Source organism: Gigantopelta aegis, chromosome 8 (genome assembly GCF_016097555.1).
Source record: "Gigantopelta aegis isolate Gae_Host chromosome 8, Gae_host_genome, whole genome shotgun sequence".
NCBI classification, from domain to species: Eukaryota; Metazoa; Mollusca; class Gastropoda; order Neomphalida; family Peltospiridae; genus Gigantopelta; species Gigantopelta aegis.
The window spans coordinates 27,636,672-27,659,373 of NC_054706.1; the positions used below are offsets into that span (position 1 = coordinate 27,636,672).

A 22,702-nucleotide genomic window follows, 5' to 3' on the forward strand; every position below is an offset into this window, starting at 1 on the left:
ATAATGTATGTTCGCAAAGGTGTATGTTGTTAGTGCCAACGAGAACCCATTCATTCTATTGGCAATCTTCGTTCGAAGTTGGGCAGTTTAAAATGGGTTTCAATGGTAGATGACATCTGTGTAGTGAGACCTAAGTTAAATCAGCTAAGTTCAAGGGTCAAACATGGATAAATTCCATATGTGACAGAGTTGTGGCCTTTGAATAAATTCCCATGAAAGTCAAACTTGTTACACCAGTTGTGGAGCACTGGCTGGAACGAGAAATAGCCCAATGGGTACACCGACGGGGATCGATCCTAAACCGACCGCGCATCAAGCGAACGCTCTACCACTGGGCTACGTCCCGCCCCCCTGATATAACAGAGAAAAGTATTTAGTTTGGTTGTTTTGTATGTGCATGTGCACACTAGTATGTCTTCTCTCTCGTCAATTGAAAGTATCATCAAATATACTATAGTACGCTATAGACTAGTGACGTCAGAAGTTTCATAACGACATCATTATGGTTTCTGTAATAGCCACAGGGCCCGGTTTAATGAGCATGGTTAAAAGCTGTGACAGCAAAAATCTGTACTGTCCACTGCGCGGTAACAGCCGTGTGCACGTAAGAAAGTTACAACTCCATGGCTTTGAGGTCACGGTACCAAAATTGCTCAATGTCTCATGTGGAATGGCGCAAGCCAGACTACATTTAGCTGCGACAGGTAACATCAGGATTTCCCTGTACATCCGGTGCAAACTTACGCTTTGTTTCCACCGTCGCCTAAGCACTGGCGTAGTCAGACTTCATTATTTTTATTGGGGCGACGGCCACTAATGTAGACAGAGGTAATGCCATGCTCCCTTACCTAATGCGAGTGCCCCCCTCCAGTGGTGGCGGCAGTCACTCAAACAAAACCCCACCATAGTAAATTCTGTAACGATTTTAAGACAGGCCAATATATATAATTGTGAAGGGGAGAGAGACAACGATTTGATTGAGAGGCCGTGTTCCACTCACTGATATGGCAACACCAATGAGCCTAGAATGCTTTCCCCGTCCCAACCAGTATATCAAATGTCATGGTATGTGCTGTCGTATACGTGGGGAAGTACATATAATATATTCTTTGCTACTTTTGGGAAAATGCAGCGAGTTTTCGTTGAAGGAAATATTCATTATCAATGATTAATTCATCGATACGTTCTAGCGGTGTCGTTAAACAAACAAAAAGCAAGAAAAACAAAGAAAAACAAAACGACCTACAACTGTTTTCTAACTTTGTTGAATAAAAACGTAACTTACTTTATTGAAAGTCAGGCTTTATGTTTTTTTAGGGTAATCACTTATTTAGGGTTTTTCTGTTTTTTTCTTTCTTGTTTTTTTCTTTGGTGGGGAAGGGGGTGGGCGTACTGTAATATCCTTTCAGCATAACTTCTTCCTCGGTGAATGCGTAAATGAAAATAACACTGCATACATTGTAGTAATTTTTTATTATTATTTAATTATATTAGAAGTAACAATTGTGCTTTAATGCGAACAAACTACTGAAGCAGTCGAAGTAGAATCATTAAACAAAAAGTCCTACAAAATATAATTATTTGATTTCTTGACTTAATTATACACGTTGTCTCTTACTAGATGTATTTGTCTCCTAACTAACTTCACCCTCTACATATTATTACAAGGTTGGGGTTGTTTTTGTTGTGTTTTTAGGTTTTTTTACATTTTTTTTTTTTTTTTTTGTTATATTCTAATGCACATTGTAAAGTTGTTTCTTCGTTTTCATTTAAACATAGTTGTTTGTAATATCATTTTGCCATAATATTTAATTTACTTTTAACAGTGTTCTTGCAGCTTAATCGTAAATACTGTTTTAAACTGTTCATGTTGTTTTTGAAAGGTTTTTCTCTTTACTACATACATAGTATATGTATATTTCTTAGCATCACATATGTCGGTTTAATAGGGGTGGGCATGCGCGTGCGTGCGTGGTGATAATTATTGTAGTTTAATGTTATACCGTTATATTTTGCTTTGGTGAGGTGGTGACACTTTTTCAAATTTGTGAAATTGGCCTCTATGAAATCCATTGGCGCATCATGTTTACATCTTTAATGGTAAATCATTAATATTAAGATTGAATAAAAGTGGACTTAAAGACTCACCTTGTTTAACACATTTGTTATATGAGAAGAATTTTGTTTGCTTTTCGCTAACTTTAATACAGCTTTCTGAATTTTTATACATGGATTCCATTAAATTGAAGAAAAAAACTACTATCTAAATCGTACTGCAATAATTTTAAAAGCAAGCCCCTTGTCCGCATACTAACGGAAGCTTTGCGAAAGTAAAACAAAAAAGCAAGCATATAGTAGCTGACGTTTTTAAAACATATTTTTCGTTCTACCTTTAAGATTTTATATTCTGTCTCCAGTTCGTCGTTTACTTACTCGTGAATGTTCGGAACTGTGAAAAATATTTTTATTATGATTTCGTCATTCATTTGAAGTAGTCTTATCTTCGAGTTTTGACGGGTTTTGACAAGGGTCATTATTCCTGTTGATAATTATTTGAACAGTTATTCGGGCCCACAAAATATTCTTTGATCTTCTAAGTTTAAGAGCAATAACTCGGTCAAAATTGGGTAAATCGCCAGGAACTTCAAAATTCATATGTAACAGTACACGATAAAGCTATATTAAAATAATTCGGTTCAATATCTTGAGGCATTGCGAAAACAAATTTTCGTATCTTCTACGTTCAAAGGATATAATTCTGTTTAAAATTGGTGAATTGTCATGAAAGTCAAACATGATTTGTAACAGTACATGATAAAGATATAACCAAAATTCCAGCTCAATATCTTAAGACATTGCAGAAAAAAAAGGTTCGGACAACTATATATGAGACAGACTGACAGACAGCCAGACGGACAGACCTATAGTCCTAATCCTAATCATCTTCATTGTCACACAAAGTGAACAGTTTGTAAAATACCAGTATCGTGACAAAGATGTTCTTGAACAGAAAGAAGAGAACGCCATAACTGGCCAACGCGTACTTTGCTAAAACCACCACTCTTACGATCAAATACGGGAAATCCTGCAGAAGGAATGCGCAGAGCAAAGACCAAAATTTCCCGCGAGACGTTTTGGCGACTGTCAGTCCTACTGCATACAGTATCATGCTAAGACACCAGACGACAAGGATGGCGATCGTCAAACCTCTGTCCTTCCTGACGGCCGACTCGTCGAACAGAACGAACAGATCCGAGTTGTCCGATGCCATGCCGATGAAGACGAACAAAAGTTCTGCAAGCTGGTCACGTGACAGTTCACCTCGAGGCAGTATCAGTCGTCCAAAGATCACCAGAAAGAGCATTCCTTGTTCAATTAAGGAGACCCAGATGTCAGGTGCAAGGGTAAATGGTAAGGTCACCTGAAATAAAATTACTGAAGTTAAAACAAGAAGGGACTAAAATGCACCTAGTCCGAAGTCCCATCAAATATCAGCCTTGTGTGTTGAGAAGATGCATACCTAAACCACTAACACATACTGATGGTTTAACAAATATTTGTTTTTAGAATTAATATATATATATACATATATCTGATTATTCCTGCTAAGTGGGGGCAACCATGTTGTTTCTTTTTCGTCGCCTCCGGGGGCCAAATTCATAAAAGGCATTTAACTTAGTTGTTTGCTAGATGTTAGCAAGCTTCTAAATGCCTAGTTCATTGCTACAGAGCTGGTAGCTAAAATGTAATTCATAAAAGCATGTTAAACATGCTGCTTCATAGTTGCCTGATAAGCATATTGGCACACGTCCAATCCTTGACAACACCATGTCAATTTCTTTACGCACATGTCTATTTCAAAAGTAATGTTGGTAATTTTTTGATAGGATAATAGTTACATCTTTATTGAACATTCTATATTCTTGGCACAAAGGTACGAGGAATTTAAAGATACATTCAACGTCCCCCAGAAAGATTGCAATACCAATAGAAGAAAAAACATGCATGGAAAACGAATGAATGTTTAACGACAACCCAGCAACATGGAAAACGATTCACATGTCACATAAGGCGCGCGCTTCCCTGAGGTTTCGAGAAGTATCGATGATTTGAAACAAAAGCATTCAAAATTAAAATCGGAATCCACAAACACATTTTAGAAAAGAAAAAGATGAGGAAACAGACCGATGGAGGGAACCACTCCAGGACCCTAGTGGTGCTCATGAAAAGATAATCGACTTATGTGAGGATACCCCAAGCTTTAAGGAATAGAAATTTTAAGTATAATAATTATACATAAATAAGTACACGGAGGGGGGGGGGGGGGGGGGGGGGTGGATGTAGCTCGTCGCAAGGATGTCAATATGCAAATTAAGCATACAAACTTACTCCTTGAGCAACAAAAATTAAAACTTGAAATTGAACTGTTGAAACAAAAGGTCAAACAGAATGAAATTAAAACAATTGAAGACAATACTACTTAATCAAATTGTAACAATTTTCAAAACACACACAAACACTGTGTAATTGTATAATAATTTAAAACATACATATTTGTTTATCCTTTGATGGTTTGTTGTTTATATAATCAGTATATGCCAGTTAAACAGACAGTTACTGTTTAACAGGTCCTGACTGCACGACGTAACACAAAAAGTGACTTAGCAGCTTGCTAGTGACTTAGCGGTACTCCCGATCAACTCTAGACTTAGCAAGCAACTTAGAAGCTTGCTACCATTAGAAGGGTTTTATGAATAACACTTAACAACAAACTAGAGTCAGAAGCCAGTTTAGCAACTCACTAGGCTTAGCAAGCTTTTATGAATTTGGCCCCCGGGACTCTAGCGTCAAAAGAATGTGAAATCAACTCCTGTAAACTATTCCTGTAATGGCTTTCAGCCAAGAATAAACAAACGCAATAATGTGAGCCAAGACGCTTCGCTTTGATCAGCCTAACATGTAAAACAACATAAATGCCTAGGTAATTATAATAAAGTATATAAAACATATTTCAATGTACATTAAAAAAAATCCATAGAAAAATGCATTTTAGCCTACACTCGAGCAAAACAACATGACCACCTATGATAACCAAATGATATGATAATTTTCCTTTTCGTGATATGTCAGTTCTGTGATTTTACATTCGAAGTCTACTTTACCAATAGTATTACAGAATTATTTACAGTAATATTGATAATTTGATCATTACAATTTTAGAGGTTACGTGTTTTAATTTTTTTTAAACCCAATGCATCACAATCACCTGTGGTGTTAATAATACCGGTACGTAATCCTTTTTTATGTCCAGACAGCGGTGTCCAGTGTTCGCGATTATTCCTGAGTTTGTTGCAATGTTTAAGATGTTATCGACTAACAGAGACTTTTTAACGATTGTAATTACATATAAAAAAAAAAAATTCTGCAGACAGTATTAGTGGCTGTATATTAAACGTGCTTCTGGTCGTTCTAATATTTGTACTAGGTTAAATATTTCGTACGTACGAAATTATTTGAACACAAAATCCAGTTTGGGTTTCTTACAAATATTAAGACGACCAGAAACACACTGAATATACAGACACTGATATTCTAAACAAGAAACTATGTTTAATATGTAAGTTTAATCGTAGAAATATGTTATTAGTCGGAAACATCTTACAATGCAACAAACTCAGGAATGTCACTTTCACTTGCCCTTGGGATTTTTCACTTGCCCTTGGTATTTTTCACTTGCTCGACTTAAAACTTTTACAAATCGTAAATAAATATATTTATCAATATCCAAACAACATATACAATGCGAAAATATGTGTTTTGGACATAGAACAATATTTTAGTGTCAGTGAATAAAATAAAATACTATTCACTTAAAACATAGTTAGCCATGCATATTACAATCCTTCCTTTTACCCGGACTGTCAATATAACATTATTTTCATATACATTGTATCTTACCATCTAGTCATTCTACTGTGACTGCTGGTGAAATTCGTCATGTTCCAGACTTGTAGGTCTATTAAAAAAATTACTAGTCAGCTGGGTTAGTAAATATAAAAATACAGTAGACAACAGATATTGTCACTAGCCCGAGATTCTTTCCCTCAAATGTTGTAATTGTTTTTTCATATATAAAATAAACTATTTGTCAGCATGCTTTTATTGTTAACCAAAAACAAAAAAGAAGTGAAAACAACACAGACATAAAAAAAAACATATAGTTCAAAACAAATTCACTCGGAGCACCTCGGCAGAAGTGTAAGTAAGAATCAAATGGCCGAATTGTTTCAAATGGGTCAATATCAGAAGTTCTCGGGTAATGTTACATAATACGATAAGAACGGCCGACATCATGGTAATCGTGTTCGTTTGTAATCCGGATTCACTTTAACAAACAATTTATCTTAATTTTCATTTTGATACAAAGAATTTTTTTCCTAATCGCAATGTTAATAGTGAATCTTATCTTTTGTCTCCAAAATTAACGAAAATAGCCGATATTGAAAACCCACTGGGAATGGCTTACGGGTACAAATAATAAAGTTCGGGTACAAATCGAGGATTCAAACAAATAATAAACATGGACAACTTTTACAGAAGACATACGCACGGTATACGCGCATAAGAAAACATCACGTGGATGTGGTAAAATAGCCATTATCGGGGTATTCACTTGGGATTTGTTTTGACTGGCCAATCGGGCCACTCACAGCAACACTTTTACTCGCCCGTACAACTTTTGAATGGCCCGCGCGACCGAATTTCGTTTAAAAGAACTTACTTAAATTGCAGTTTAAAAACATGTTATCATATCATACAAACAATAATAACAACACAAAAGAGGGAACCAAAATTTGTTTTAGGTTACGTTTTATTATTATTATTTTTTTATTGTTTGTTTTGGGTTTTTTGGGGTGTGTTTTTTTTTTGTGTTTTTTTTTGGGGGGGGGGTTTATCCCACTGACCCCTTTCCTTTCTCTCCTTTGAATTCCATCTCATTTCTTCCCGATCTGGCAACTCCCCCTATCTTTCAACTTCTTTCGCTGTCCACCTCCACATCCCAGTCCTTCTCTCTCCAACCGAGACAGGTGCTTGTCTCTTGTGGCTATCTGTGCCACACACCTGCCATTTCCCATCAGCTTTTAGCTGTGGGCTTAGTCTGACCACTTCGGGGAGTGTTCAGTAATTACTTCTGGCATTGTTAAGAAGCACTTGTAACCACCTACTATGCAACCCTACTACCGGTGGTCGTTAGTTAGTGCCGTGGGTCAGACCAGCTTTATTAGCGGCAAAGGACGAGGATGCCAGGTGGGTGCAAGGAAATACACAGAGACTGCAACCGTGGAGGAAGTTGAGACAGGTAGGCGATGGTGTGGACAGCTCAGAAGGCAGAGTCGGAGGAAACTGACAGAAAGGGTCGAAAGAGATTGAAATCGTGGACTTGTTTTAGTTTTATTAGAAACTGTTGTAATTAAATTATAATTATTATGTTGTTCCTGGGGTAGCTTCTTCTACCATTTTGTTTAGGACAGTAGTCTTGTGTGCCTCACTCTTTTCGTGTAAATGAAAGAAGATGTTAACAAACTGAATCACAATTGACAACATTCAGCAGGCTTTTTTTATATTATTATTCATGCAATATACTGATATTGCTGTAACATACTGAATAATTATTTAATGTTATAATATATAATTTAAAACGTTATCAGTGATACTGAAAAACCTAACTTTTAGGCCTTAAAAAATATCATTTGCCGCAGGGGGTTGGTAAGTGTGTGTGTGTGGATGGGGGGGGGGGGGCAATGCTCTATCCCCAATCAGGAATTTGTTTGCCTTTATAAATTTGTTTTCTAAAATGTTGGTTGCCCACCCCCACTCCTATCGGATCCCCCACCAGTGCCACCCCTTGCACATATAAAACACATGGGGGAAATGGATGCCCACTCCACATACCCATCAATCCAAATTGATGGCTATTAGTGCTTTCAAGTTATGTAAAACCTATAATTGTGGTTGCTAAATACAGATTATTTATCATAATTTATATTACATACCTTTATACTTTCCATCTTCATTGTGGAACATTCATTCACAAACATACTGGCATTGCCCCATGCACTGTGAACATGGTGCTTTCGGTAGTACTAAAACAAATAACTTCCGGCTGGGTCAAAGTGCGAAGTGCACCAAACTTTTTATAGAGATGTGAACACCATAAGTCCTGTGATTGGTGATAAATGTGAGTGTGTTGGTTGTAAAAAAAATAGTTTCATCTGAGCAAAAAAAAATGTATGCAATTTTATTTCATCTTGTACCGCTGTGTCAAGTAGCCTTGTGCTTAGAACATGTATGGGGTATATAAAAAAAAAACCTTAAATTTTGTGCGAAACTAGGGGCATTGTGAAAACATCTGGTTATACCGAAAATTAGCCATGAAAGGTACCATTTTCTGCAGTTAATACTTTGAGGTAGGGGTTGTAGTACTGATATTTATGGGTTATAGTTTGGTTGATAGGAAAGAGTCCGACACGTACCCCTATATATCAAAGGCTCTAAAGACTAACCCTAACCCTATCCCTGAAACTACCTGATCCATTGAAAGGGGGGGGGGGGGGGGGGGGGTACGGGTCGAATTCATGTCCACTTGGTTAGGCAGTGTAGAAATGGCTGCGTGAAAATTTCCCGTCACTATTTAGCTGTGTCTATTTTTAGTGTCAACCTCACTGCTCCACAAAACTGACTTCGCTGACGGGTTATAAATAGGTATACCATTTTATTTTGCATTACGCAGTAAAATTATATTGTTTGATTAATAATTACAGTAATTATTAAACTACTAAACATTTGTATGAAATGACTCTAAACCAATAATGCTTAAAACAATCATAATGTTACATGTGTTTGTGATACAGACGCGGATTCGGGGCAGATGTTCGGGCTTTCTAGCCCCTTGCTTCTGAAAACACACACGCACGCACGTCTGTAGACAGATACACAAAGACACACAAACACGCATATACACATACACAAAGTTACAAATGCATGCTCATAAAAGCACAAACACATGGACATACATAGGCCTACACACACGCAAACACACTCACAGATGCAAACACTCACACATTCATACATATACATACGTAATACACACATACACAAGCGTACAAATACATACTCATAAAAACACAAACACATGAACATACACACATGCAAACCCCAACATTTACGACATAAACACACTCACAGACACGCAAACACACTCAGATACAACACAAACACATTAACAGACACACAAACACACATACGACACAAACACATTCACTGACACGCAAACACACAAATACACATGCAACACTCACACATACGGCAAAAACATTCACAGACACACGCACACACACAAACACACTGACAGACACACAAAAACACACTGACACACACACAAACACTGACAGACACAAACAAACATACACACACAGAGACACTGATAAACACACTGACAGACACACACAAACACACACACATACCCTACCACACACATACACAATAATACAAACATACATAGAGAAACGTACACGCACAAAAAATACACACAGACATACATACAAACAAAAATGCGCACACACATACATCCACAAAAATACACACATACACAAATATACACAAACACATAGACACATGCATTAAAATGCACAACACATACACATACACAAAAATACACACACGTGCGCGCACACACAAAACACGCACATACACGCAAACACGTGGAACTTTGTTTCGGTACACAACATTTATCAGAGGAGTTTAGCTGGGGGAGGGGTCAGGGTGGGGGTGGGTGGGGGTCTATTTTTTATTTATTATTTTTTATTTTATTATTATTATTATTATTATTATTATTTGCAGTTTTGTTAGCAACTAAAATGCAGGTGAAAGTTTCTATTTAACAATCCTAAGGTATAAAACGTCATTCATTGTTGTTTGTGTGTGTGTGTGTGTGTGTGTGTGTGTGTGTGTGTGTGTGTGTGTGTCTGTGGTTTTGTTGGCAACTAAAATGCAGGTGAAAGTTTCTATTTAACAATCCTAAGGTATAAAACGTCATTCATTGTTGTTTTTGTGTGTGTGTGTGTGTGGTTTGTTAGTAACTAAAATGCAGGTGAAAGTTCCTGGTTAACAACCCTAACGTATAAATTATCGCGTCATTTCTCACTACAACCGCTTCGATATAAATTATAAACGTTAATTACAAAATAATAATATTTTAAAATATATTCACATGTGAAATAAAAACATCTACAAGTTACAGTCATAGTATTCCCGATTTTAAAAAATAGTCCACAGTCAATCTTAGACACGTCTATCTGTCCGTGTTGGACTTTCCCAGTTCCTCGAGAATAGATATATTGATTAGAATACGTGACTGGGCTGATGCATTGTTCTTTGACTTAACAATACCAAAAACGTAGATTACACTTTATGGTTTTCGCACAGTAAAAGTAAACATATTGTTAGTTTGATATATAGCAGTCCTTTATAATGTCATCTTGCTGAGGTGTTTGTGTATGTGTTGGGGGTCGTGTCTCAATCGGCAGATTTATGAAAGAAATGTATATATTGAATGCTGTGACATTTATTACATATTAAATAGGATTGATTTAAGACCGGCTACATAATAGTCCATACTGATCCCACCTCTAATGTGAAAACAGGGTCTTGAGACCCATAAGACACACACACACACACACACACACACACACACCACCACCACCACCACCACCCCCCAACCCCCCAACCGGATCCGCAACTGCTTTATATGGTGCATGTATAGGGTTGAATCACTGTGGGGTTTTATCGGAAATTTCCAGTCACATGTCAGGGGAAAATGTGATTATTATTATACTTGTATACAGGTGACTAAGCAGAAAAACAAGAAACGGTGTCTGTTGTCAAGTGGTTAAGCTGTCGAGCATTTTCACCGGGTATTTGAAGTCAGGTAGCATGGGCTGAAATGAGGACACATGCATAACAGCGGCCCGACGTGTGATTATAAATACACAAATTACGTAATAGACAGTCGATCAGGACTGACGTGTTAAATTCAAATTGTCTGTCTGTCTGTGTTCTAACCTGTTAGTGGGAAAATCATATTAAAATGACTCTACAACGGGTTGTTCTCTACAGCCAAACTGCAAGCATGTATATTGAATAGAACCCTTCGTAACCAGAAAAGCGTACTTTGACCGGAATTATATACGAACATGGAAATAAACTAAGATCACCATGACAACTCGTATATTTAAGGTTATTTTATATTGCAATACAACAAATAGACGACAATAACATTGTGAACTAAATATCTTTTCCCCATAACACACACGATACACCCAATTAATTCATTAATAGAGAGCGAGAGGAGCTATACAGAAAGAGACACAGACAGAGAGAGAGAGAGAGAGAGAGAGAGAGAGAGAGAGAGAGAGAGAGAGAGAGAGGGGGGGAGGGAGAGGGAGAGAGAGAGGGGGACGAGAGGGGGTCGATAGACACAGAGATACAAAGAGAAACTGATAGAGGCGGAGAGGCAGACAGATACAGAGAGAGAGAGAGAGAGAGAGAGAGAGAGAGAGAGAGAGAGAGAGAGAGAGAGGTTGGTTTTTTTGCAAAGTGATGGTATTTTGAGATATATTCATATATATGTTGCTATCATATTTTATTCCCGATTTTAAAAGTAGTCCAGTCTATCTTACAAACACGTTTCGTTTTCCGTGTTGGACTTTCCCAGTTCCTCCAGAATAGATATATTGATTTGAATGCGGACTGTAGTAATAGTATGATAACACGGTTGGGTAGATACGCTTTATTATTCTGTCGTGGGGTGGGGGTTGTGGGTGTGTGAGGTGTAATGGGGGGACGTTTTAAAGATGAGATTTATGACTGTACGTGAAGTAAATATCAATCTGATTAAAATCAGGTCCTCTACATGTGACCAGTATAAATATTAAATACTTGTACAGTATGCAGGTGACTAAGCAGAAAAACAAACAGAAAACATTTCAGCCTGTGATACCCGACCCCCCCCCCCCCCCCTCTCTCTCTCTCTCTCTCTCTCTCTCTCTCTCTCTCTCTCTCTCTCTCTCTCTCTCTCTCTCTCTTTCTCTCTCTCTCTCTCTCTCTGTTGAGTGTGTTCTCTCATACATAATTAACATTTTAATGATGTATCTATTAACAAAACCAGGGACAGTCCGTTGAGTGTATTGTCAAAAATTGACGTACAGCCGACTTAAGAGAAACAAATTTGTGTGTATGTGAAATATAGTGTGTGTGTGTGTGTGTGTGTGTGTGTGTGTGTGTGTGTGTGTGTATGATATAGTGTGTCCATGTGTATGTGTGTATGATGTGTGTGAATTTGTGTGTGGGTGGGGGTATGTGTGTTAATTTATTTGTGCGTGTGCGTGCGTGTGTGAATTTGCAGGGCCGTACCCTGATCAAAATCTAGGGAGGGGGCACTACTTTTTATAAACAAATGAAACGCTATACAAATTAAACTCTCAGATGTGTATGCTATTTTCTGGAGTTAAAAAACAACAACCCGATTTGTATGTGTGTGTGTGTTTTCGCTTCAGTTTTTGTATGAATTTGTGTGTTTCTATGTGTGTTCACTTCAATTTGTTTGTACGAATTAGTTGGTAAACCATGCTTTCTTGGGCATAAATAGTCCGTGATTCCAGAGGTCAATTCAAACATACCACCTTATTAAAAATGTGGCATCCCTAATAAGGTATTCTGGTGGACCCTTGATATACAGATGCACATGTATATATTATAAATTCAACTGTGACGACACGGACACAGGTTATTCTGGTTGACCCTTCGGTCTCACTACACAGTTGACTTCTGGGTGAGAGTTGATCAATGACGATCCACTATACTTCCTAATTGTGACACGTTATGGTTCACATATTCACTTACAGGAAATGATGAAGAATTAAAACAATATGTATGTTTAATGGTAAGCCTTCTGGCTGTATCTTGCCCATGTTATTTTGTAATACTGTGCATTGACCATTTGGGACATGGGTGTATAGCGCAAGAGACAGTCGGAGTGAATCGGTTAATGAACCACTTGTTCGGATCGGTACTACAACCAGATGCGGTCATATAGTAAAAAAACTGAGACGGAAATGTTCTCAATTTTTGAGTGAAAATAAATGCTTATATAATGTATGTTCGCAATGGTGTATGTTGTTAGTGCCAATGGGTTCTCATTTGAAGTTGGGCAATATAACATAGGTTTTAATGGCAGATGACATCTGTGTAGTGAGAACTAAACAAAATCTTTCTACGAAACATAGCGTAGCGGAATGTGACGAATTGTTCCGATTGTAACTAAATGGAAAGTAAAGACGGACATGATCGAGGTGTTCCGATTGAATCTACGAATACATTTACGTGGCCGAGGTTTTCCGAATACATAATCAAAACCGGCCGAGGCATTCCGAATGGTTTTAGACTGTTCGATAGACCGGGGAAGTAATCGCTATTATGTCCTATATGGGTTTGGTTGCGCAGATACTAATAGGAAACTAGTTGAAAACAATAAATAAAAAATAACTTTCCGATCTCTTACAAACATCAGTTATTTGCATTTTGATACATAATACATATGCGGAAATTTTCGGTCGCCAGGCGGGCGACACGTGATAAGGTATTGACTTGCCCGACGCTATTGTGACTCGCCATGGGCGATCGGGCGACCGTAAAGTGCACACCCTGCATTATGTTCACAGACAAACGGGGTTTCCGAACTCTACCTCGTTTTTGCTAAGTTAAAACGAGTATGCATTGCAAACGACACCGCGCGACGTTCAAAACGTGTACCGAATTCGCAGATCAACGTTGCAAAAATATGAGTCGTTCAGTAAGATATTGCAATAAGTGGATTTTGGTATTGACTCACCTAGGAATTATTTTTCTTTTTTTTTTCCCATTTTGGATGAGCTGGGCTAAAAATGGCAAATTTGAAAAATCGAAAGAACGTGAGTTTTTTCTATCTCTACAGTTACGGTTTCCGGGTTTTCTTATATAACGAAATCCGAACTGATTCCACGGTTAACCGCACATCATTATGATGAATATAAATGTGAACATTCAGTCACTGTGACTGTCAGTCAATATTTTTATCGTCAGGCGGGCAACCTGGGACAAAGGTTTGACTTGCCAGTTGGTATTTTCAGTCGCCAGGAGCGATCGAACGACCGTTGAGATTGAACCCTGAGTGTCACTACCAGATAAATGCAATGTCTTGTAATATAACACACACCAGTCTAAACAAAAATCACAGATAAAGGCAACTAAAAGAATGGACCAATTGACTAAGTAAACAGTCATTTGATCATTTCAGCATGAAGACTTCAAACGCTTTAAAAAAGCAATGTTTTAGATAATGATATTCGTCTGTTTAACAAGTTAATGATGACGCATAGGGTCAAAATCGACGTGCACACAAGAGACCAGGAATACGTTTTGTTTGGCCTTAAAATCCACGAGAATTTAGGCACGCCTGCAGGACTACAAATTGTCTCAGCTAGGCTAGCATTTGGCGTTTTTTATTGTTGCTTTTGGGGTTGTTGCATTTGTCGCTGTTTGTATGACTGAAAGTGATTATAATTCTCACCCCTTTTATAGCTATTAGTGCTTCGAGATGTGTTCCATTTTCTCTTTGGTAAATTTCCGTATAGCGATCGAGTCTGTCTATCTCCAGCATCCAGATTGCAGGAACCGTACTCGCTATGTAGAAGAAGAAGCATGAAGAGAACCTGAAAATACAAATCAACAAAGCGTTTATTGGAGGTGTGGGGTTCGGGTATTTGGTTTGTTCAGTCCTGGGCACACACCTCAAATATCTGGGCTGCCTGTCCAGGGTAGTGGGTTAGTTGTTAGTGGTTAGTGAGGAGAAAAGAGAGTAGTGGTGTTACACCTACCCATTGAGTCGTTAAAACTCGCTCTGGGTTGAGAACCCAGTACCTACCAGCCTTATGTCCGATGGCTTAACCACGACACCACCGAGGCCGGTTGTACTATGAGTCGTGTTGTGTTAGGGTTTGCGGGGATTCAATGAAGGGTTCATGGGTTTGGGCTTGAGGCGGAGTGTGGACGCAAAACATCAGTTAAACCAAATGTCCACTACGATTATTTGATATTAGTCTTGAGGCATAGCAAACGTATTTTATTATAAAGCACTAAATATGGTACATATGAAGTCTAATATACAAGAAGGGGATGGACATTGAAATGTTTGAGATTTTACAAAATAGCGGTCAGACAATATAACCCGGTGTTCAGAAATACCAAGCCAAGAAGATCTATGTCTCTTGAAATAGGGATAATGGACATTTGTTTCAACAATACTTATTTAATTGTAGAAATAATTGTAGAAATGATTTAATATCTATATTACGGTAATTTACAGAATGTGTACGTACTTATTTTAAGTCAGACTAATTAGCCTTACTGCTCAGGCACGGCGGAACGGGAGGGGGGGGGGGGGGGGGGCTTTAGCAATTTCCTGCATTCTCCAAGTAAAATTCATCTCTGTCTTAAGATTTACTTCCAATAATATTTTTGATTCAGAATTATTGGGGAATGGGGCTAGAGCCACCACCCCAGCCCCCTCCTGCTCCGCCGTTCCCGTTGAATTTGAAATCGTTTAATTAAATTTAGAGCATTGATAAACCTTACCACTTGTATTCCACTCCTTTTCTTCCAATGACGGTGTAGAGACACTCGGCCACCTGCAGCAGGAGAAGAAAGAGTAGATAAAACCGAGACTTATCATAGACGGACGCCACGCGCCAGTAAGCCAGGCCAGAATGGATTACAAATATCAGACGAACAATCACTGCTTTCCATATATTTTTGCAACTTTCTTCCATCTTCAGTATTTCTGTCGATTCTTAATGTGTTTATAATCTTAAATATTGACAATAGATGGTTAGATATTTGCCTGGAAGAGCTCCACTATTAACGTCTGTGGATTAAACTTGGTATAAACGTATATAACGAAAACAGACACGATGGGGCTGTCCCAGGTTAAATATAGAATGGAATGTGTTGCGCAGTAGTGCATATGAGTGCAGAGTAGCGTGACAATTTCTTTTGTATGAAATATTCAGAGAAAAATCCCCATTCCTCATATTTATAATACCCGCCTTGAAGTAAGGCGGTAAAATTCCCCATTCCTCATATTTATAATATCCGTCTTGAAGTAACGCGATAAAAAATTCACCATTTCTCATATTTATAATACCTGTCTTGAAGTAAGGCGGTAGAAATTCCCCATTTCTCATATTTATAGTACCCGTCTTGAAGTATGGCGGTAAAAATTCCCCATTTCTCATATTTATAATACCTGTCTTGAAGTAAGGCGGTAAAAATGCCCATTTCTTATATTTATAATACCCGTCTTGAAGTAACGCGGTAAAAATTCCCCATTCCATATATTTATAATACCCGTATTAAGGCATTTTAAGATGTTTCCGACTAATAAAATATTTCTACGATTAAACTTACATATTAAATTTATTTTCTTGTTTAGAATATCAGTGTCTGTATATTCAATGTGCTTCTGGTCGTCTTAATATTTGTAAGAAGCCCAAACTGGATTTTGTCTTCAAATAATTTCGTTCGTATGAAAAAAATATATTTTAGGAAATAAATTGAAATTTAATCTAGTACAGATATTAGAATGATCAGAAACACGTTTAATATACAGCCACTAATATTTTATGCAGAAAAACATATTTTTGTAATTACAATCGTTAAAAAGTCTCTGTTAGTCGATAACATCTTAAAAATTGCAGCAAACTCAGGAATGTCCCTTTAAAGGGACAGACCTGGGTTTCTTGCCATTGTAAGATGTTCCGATCAATAAAATATTTTAACGACTAAAAGTACATACTAAATATTGTTTCTTCTTTAGAATATAGATGTCTGTATATTCAGTGTTTCTTGTTGTCCTCTTATTTGTATGTAGTTCAAACTGGATTTGGTCTCTCAACACTTTCGAAACGAAATGAAGTTTCAGCTAGTACAATACTGTGAAGATCAGAAACATATTTAAATATACAGACACTGATATTTTATGCTGGAAAATGTATTTAATTCAAATTTGTTGTCCTTGAAACGTCTCTGGTAGTCCGCAACATCTTGACAATGGCAACAAACTGTCCCTTCAACCATACACTGTGTATGTCCAATGACATATAACCGTAATTAAAATGTGTTAAGTGTGTGTTCTTCCTTGAAATATTGTATGATGTTTTTATTTAGTTATTTTGTAAACAATTCCTTTGAAATACTGCTTTTGAGGAAAGGGGTAGGGTTATCAAAAGCGTTGTTACACAAAAACACTTCCAAGAAAACTTGATATATAGGACGTAAATATTAACTAGATGTCAAAAAAAGAATATATGAGGTGCTGAGCCTAAACTTTATGAAAAATAAAACTGTGTGAATTGTATTTTGTAACGTTACAGAAAATGTGTTATATGAGACCCTCATCCTCAAAGGATTACAATATTGTTAACATGTCTGTATTCTCCAATCTACTAACTCCCAATCCTTCAAGTTTTGTATTCCTAAATGCCCTGACAAATATTTTACAGTGCGTTTAATATAGTCACCCGTTAGCAATTCTGTAAAAATACAACTTTCGTGGAAATGGGGGTAGGGTCACAAAACGGGTGGATACACACAGAAAGCTGTGAGTCCTGCAGTGCTGTCATTAACAAATATCACTATGAGCATTCGTCCCCCAGGAGGTACCAACTGGCCAAATTTTGGGTCCTGGCTTATGGACTAAAGTAGCAAACTCGGTATATGGTGTGCAGTAGCCAAGTGGTTAAGCCCTCGCCTGTTGCACGATTGGTCTAGGATCGTCAGATGTAACCAACGATATATACAAATATTAATGTATCAGTAGAAAAGAGTTTATAATTTTAATTATAAGAATATGTTTGCATAGAAGAGGTCAGGGTAGGTCAGGTCATAGGGCTTAACGTGCACATTCAGAGCAAGCTGTTGTAGCGCACGCCTGTCATGGGCGCAGGTGTCGGCAGAATACTTGTTCACAATGGCTGCTTTTCCAGGAACAGTTTCGCCAATGCCGAAATAAATTTCTCAACAAAATGAATGTTCACAATATATTATGTAGTTGCTAAGAAGTATTTTAGAACAGTTTCGTTATTAGCTGATGTCTTTAATTTACTTGGCACGAATATATCTATAACAAACACACACGTCCTTTAAAGAGAGTTAATGGAACGACGCAATTTCAATTTGTCAGATCACCACGCAACCGATACACATTACTTGTCACTATATATAGGCTATGACATCAGAATTCTAAAGAACGATTTCGTCACACACTGCCAATCATATCTTCCACTCGCTTTACAATAGTCAATGCACACACACACACACACACACACACACACGTTTTAGGTGTAGCAATAGTAACCGTGTAAACATAGACATTGAAGATCACAGAAACACGAGTATAAACTACATTGTGATTGCTGAGTAAGATGTGACGAACAAAAGAGCTGTAGAAAGCGAAACTAGATTGTGGTTTCTGAGTTATTTACGAACTGATTCCTAATTCAACTATTCGCTAAGTGTTAATCGCTATTTTAGGGTGTTTTCTTGGTGTTCTATACAAATATATCTCTTATATCAAAACAAACAAACATACATACATCAGAGATGGGGCGATTACTTGACAAAAGTAATCGATTACGATTACGATTACTTTAGAATGTCACGATTACGATTACGATTACGATAACAAGATAATTGAAAGTAATCGATTACGATTGCGAATACATTGTCTAGCAATCATGATTACAATCATGATTACATTTCCACAAATCTACACAAATAATGAAATGATGTTACCACCATGAAGTTATGCACTTTATTTTACAACCATACCGATTTCATTCATTGAAAGACATAATGGATAATTTTGGATTATTTATTAAATTATTTCAAACATTTATAAACGACGTATGTATACTGCAGGGAGGGAATCAGTTTCCAAAACCAGATTTATTATTCTTAAATTTGGATTATTGACGAATATGTACCCATAACCATAGGTATAATAATTGTATCAATGCATAACATATATATTTTGTTATATTATTGAAATAAGCCATAATTAGTAATTGCAAACTGTCTGATCACTATTACTTGTTTTGTTTTTTTATTGTTTGTAGAACGTATACCATTTAATACCATCCACAAATTTAATTTATAAATTAAGAAATAAAGAACGAAAGAAAAGAACAGACAAGTAAATAAATAATTATATTTATATCTGCATACATATACATGTGCACAAGTTGCTCATTGCATTTAATTATTGACATTCCAAAAACGACTATTATTAATGAATCGATTTGCAGTCATGCTTGCTTTGTGCCATATTATAAGGATCCAGTTGTATCGGTGAAAATTATAAGTATCTTGGTCTGGGTGTTTTTATTTTGGTATCATTAGAAGCGCCGCGTTTCGTAGAACATCTGTTAAAATCAGCTTTTGGGAATTTGTATCAGACGTATTAATATTTTAAGCTATTTTAAAGGGAAAATAAACCAAGGTTTATCGTGATAGACTACTTTCAACTGGGTGTTTGCTTAATTAGTTACGTTATTTGTGGTTGTGTCTGCGACAGGGTGAGGATGACTGCCCTGGGTAACATTCATTTGATAATCCAGACGTTATGATCCCCTGTTTCTCAAGACAAATAATAGTTCTACTATGAGAGTAGTAGACAATGGGAGATCAGTTCTACAGACTGACCAGTACTGCTTCTAACTATAGGCACTGTTACTGGAGTTGATGCTAAACACATCTAAGTTTAGTAAATAATTATGAGTAATCATGAAAGTAATCGCTGATTACGATTACATTAGCAATGTAATCGATTACGATTGCGATTACATGACATTCTCAAACAATGTAATCGATTACGATTGCGATTACATGAAAACATGTAATCGATTACTGATTACGATTGCCCCATCTCTGATAGATATATATATATATACATAAATTGCACTTTGGTCCTACACCAAAGTGCAATTTATTTATTACATGCTCTACTCTCTTAAAGTATTGAGCACCTTTCAAGCCTTTAACTATAACCACCAGTATTCTATATATATATATATATATATATATATATATATATATATATATATATATATATATACACACACACACAGACAGACAGACAGACAGACAGACAGACATACATACATACAGAGAGAGAGAGAGAGAGAGAGAGAGAGAGAGAGAGAGAGAGAGAGAGAGAGAGAGAGAGAGAGAGAGAGGGGAGAGAGAGAGAGAGAGTATAATACAATCTACCTAGTCCAGTTGTGCGATTATAACGACAGTAATATATTTTTGCAATTTAAAGGGTCATTCCCGAGTTTGCTGCACGTTTTAAGATGTTATCGACTAACAAACTTTTTAATGATTATAATTACATATCAAATATATTTTTCTGCATAAAGTATTAGTGGCTGTATGTTAAACGTGTTTCTGATCGTTCTAATATTTGTACTAGGTTAAATGTCATCTTATTTCCTAAACCGGCCTCGCTGGCGTCGTGGAAGGCCATCGGTCTACAGGCTGGTAGGTACTGGGTTCGGATCCCAGTCGAGGCATGGGATGTTTAATCCAGATACCGACTCCAAACCCTGAGTGAGTGCCCCGCAAGGCTCAATGGGTAGGTGTAAACCACTTGCACCGACCAGTGATCCATAACTGGTTCAACAAAGGCCATGGTTTGTGCTATCCTGCCTGTGGGAAGCGCAAATAAAAGATCCCTTGCTGCCTGTCGTAAAAGAGTAGCCTATGTGGCGACAGCGGGTTTCCTCTAAAAAAAATCTGTGTGGTCCTTAACCATATGTCTGACGCCATATAACCGTAAATAAAATGTGTTGAGTGCGTCGTTAAATAAAACACTTCTTTCTTTCTTTCTGATTTCCTAAAATACTGTTTTTTCGTACGTACGAAATTATTTGAAGACAAAACCCAGTTTGGGGTTTTTACATATATTAAGACGACGAGAAACACATTGAATATGCAGACACTGATATTCTAAACAAGAAAATATATTTATTATGTAAGTTTAATCGTAGAAATATTTTATTAGTCGAAAACATCTTTCAGTGCATCAAACTCAGGAATGTCCCTTTAAATATGAACAGAAATAAATATTACTGAGAGAGAGAGAGAGAGAGAGAGAGAGAGAGAGAGAGAGAGAGAGAGAGAGAGAGAGAGAGAGAGAGAGAGAGATGGAAATGGAGAAAAGACGCAATAAAGTTTTCTAAAAACCAACATTTTGAAGATGGAAGAAGGTACCAAAAATATATTGAAAGCAGTGTTTGTTCGTCTGATGTTTTTAATCCACACTTTCCTGGCCTACTGGCGCGTGGCGTCCGTCTATGGTTAGATTTGTTTTTTTCTACTCTTCCTTCTCCTGCTGCAGGTGGCCGAGGGGATCTACACCGTCGTCAGAAGAAGAGGAGTGGAATATGAATGGTAAGGCCAGTTAGGTTTGATTAATCGCTTTAACGATGTGCTGCAGGTGGCCGAGGGGATCTACACCGTCGTCACAAGAAGAGGAGTGGAATATGAATGGTAAGGCCAGTTAGGTTTGATTAATCGCTTTAACGATGTGCTGCAGGTGGCCGAGGGGATCTACACCGTCGTCAGAAGAAGAGGAGTGGAATATGAATGGTAAGGCCAGTTAGGTTTGATTAATCGCTTTAACGATGTGCTGAAGTTAATAGAATGATTCCGCTTGAAAAATAACGCAGACCTACAATACATTAATTTCTTTGCTAACCACACTCCACCACCAAACAAATTACTACAGAACGCACTGCTCAAACACATAAACCCATGAACCCTCGATCGAAGGAGATTTCTTAAGGCATTACGACCAGAAGGCAACCTTCACCAAGCATCTTAATAAGTTAATATAACACAAGAACACCGTGTGTGGCGGGAGGGGGAGGCGGGTGCATATCAATCAATGCCCCACGATTAGTAATGGCTTATAAGGCCGTTGTATGTACCATCCTGTCTATGGCAGCGCTTGTGCCGCCCGCCCCAGGCGGAATGTATGGCTGTGTGTGAATGTTTTAGTTTTTAATTATTTATGGTATATTAATATACTTTTAATTAATTGTTATAATAAATATGGTGTATTAGTTGTTGAACTTTCCTCTTAGCAATTTTAATTTAGTACTATTTTTATATATATGTACCCGTTTTCTTTTAAATCAAACAGGTTTTAAACGGTATTAATTTGATCGGTCAATTTGTATTTATACAAAAAAAAAAAAAACCTGACCGGTACTCGGAGCCACCCACTTGACGACTAGTGGTCACCTGGGTGACACCGAGGATTATATAATAATGACTTTGTCATCCGTTTAGGTGACGCACCCGATTGGGTGTGGTGCTCACGAATGCTTGGGGAGAGCGGCGAGGACACCTCACCATAGTAACTGAATCAATCCACCAGCCAATTAACAACACCAAAGACTCCTATACGTTTCACCAGCACTCCAGACGGCGGCTCGCGGGCTTATCATCTATCATTATCATATCATTCATACCATCCTAAATACCG

The 22,702-nt window shown here is 37.4% G+C and overlaps 1 protein-coding gene across 1 annotated transcript; it reads right to left on the bottom strand.

Annotated features, from left to right (window-relative positions):
* Positions 1 to 1,456: 1,456 nt before the first annotated feature.
* LOC121378890 (transmembrane protein 26-like) lies at positions 1,457 to 16,015 on the bottom strand. Its single transcript, XM_041507248.1, has 3 exons — positions 15,730 to 16,015; positions 14,666 to 14,807; positions 1,457 to 3,421 (listed from the first exon to the last, which is right to left on the bottom strand). The coding sequence occupies exons 1-3, from the start codon at positions 15,921 to 15,923 to the stop codon at positions 2,936 to 2,938; spliced, it is 822 nt and encodes a 273-aa protein (XP_041363182.1). The 5' UTR covers positions 15,924 to 16,015; the 3' UTR covers positions 1,457 to 2,935.
* Between the last annotated feature and the right edge of the window lie 6,687 nt (positions 16,016 to 22,702).

Coding starts and splice junctions, on each gene's coding strand:
- LOC121378890 (XM_041507248.1), bottom strand. CDS start 15,923: ATGGAAGAAAGTTGCAAAAATATATGGAAAGCAGTGATTGTTCGTCTG. Junction 14,808..15,729: donor AAAGGAGTGGAATACAAGTG/GTAAGGTTTATC, acceptor TTGTATTTTCAG/GTTCTCTTCATGCTTCTTCT. Junction 3,422..14,665: donor CACTAATAGCTATAAAAGGG/GTGAGAATTATA, acceptor ATTTTATTTCAG/GTGACCTTACCATTTACCCT.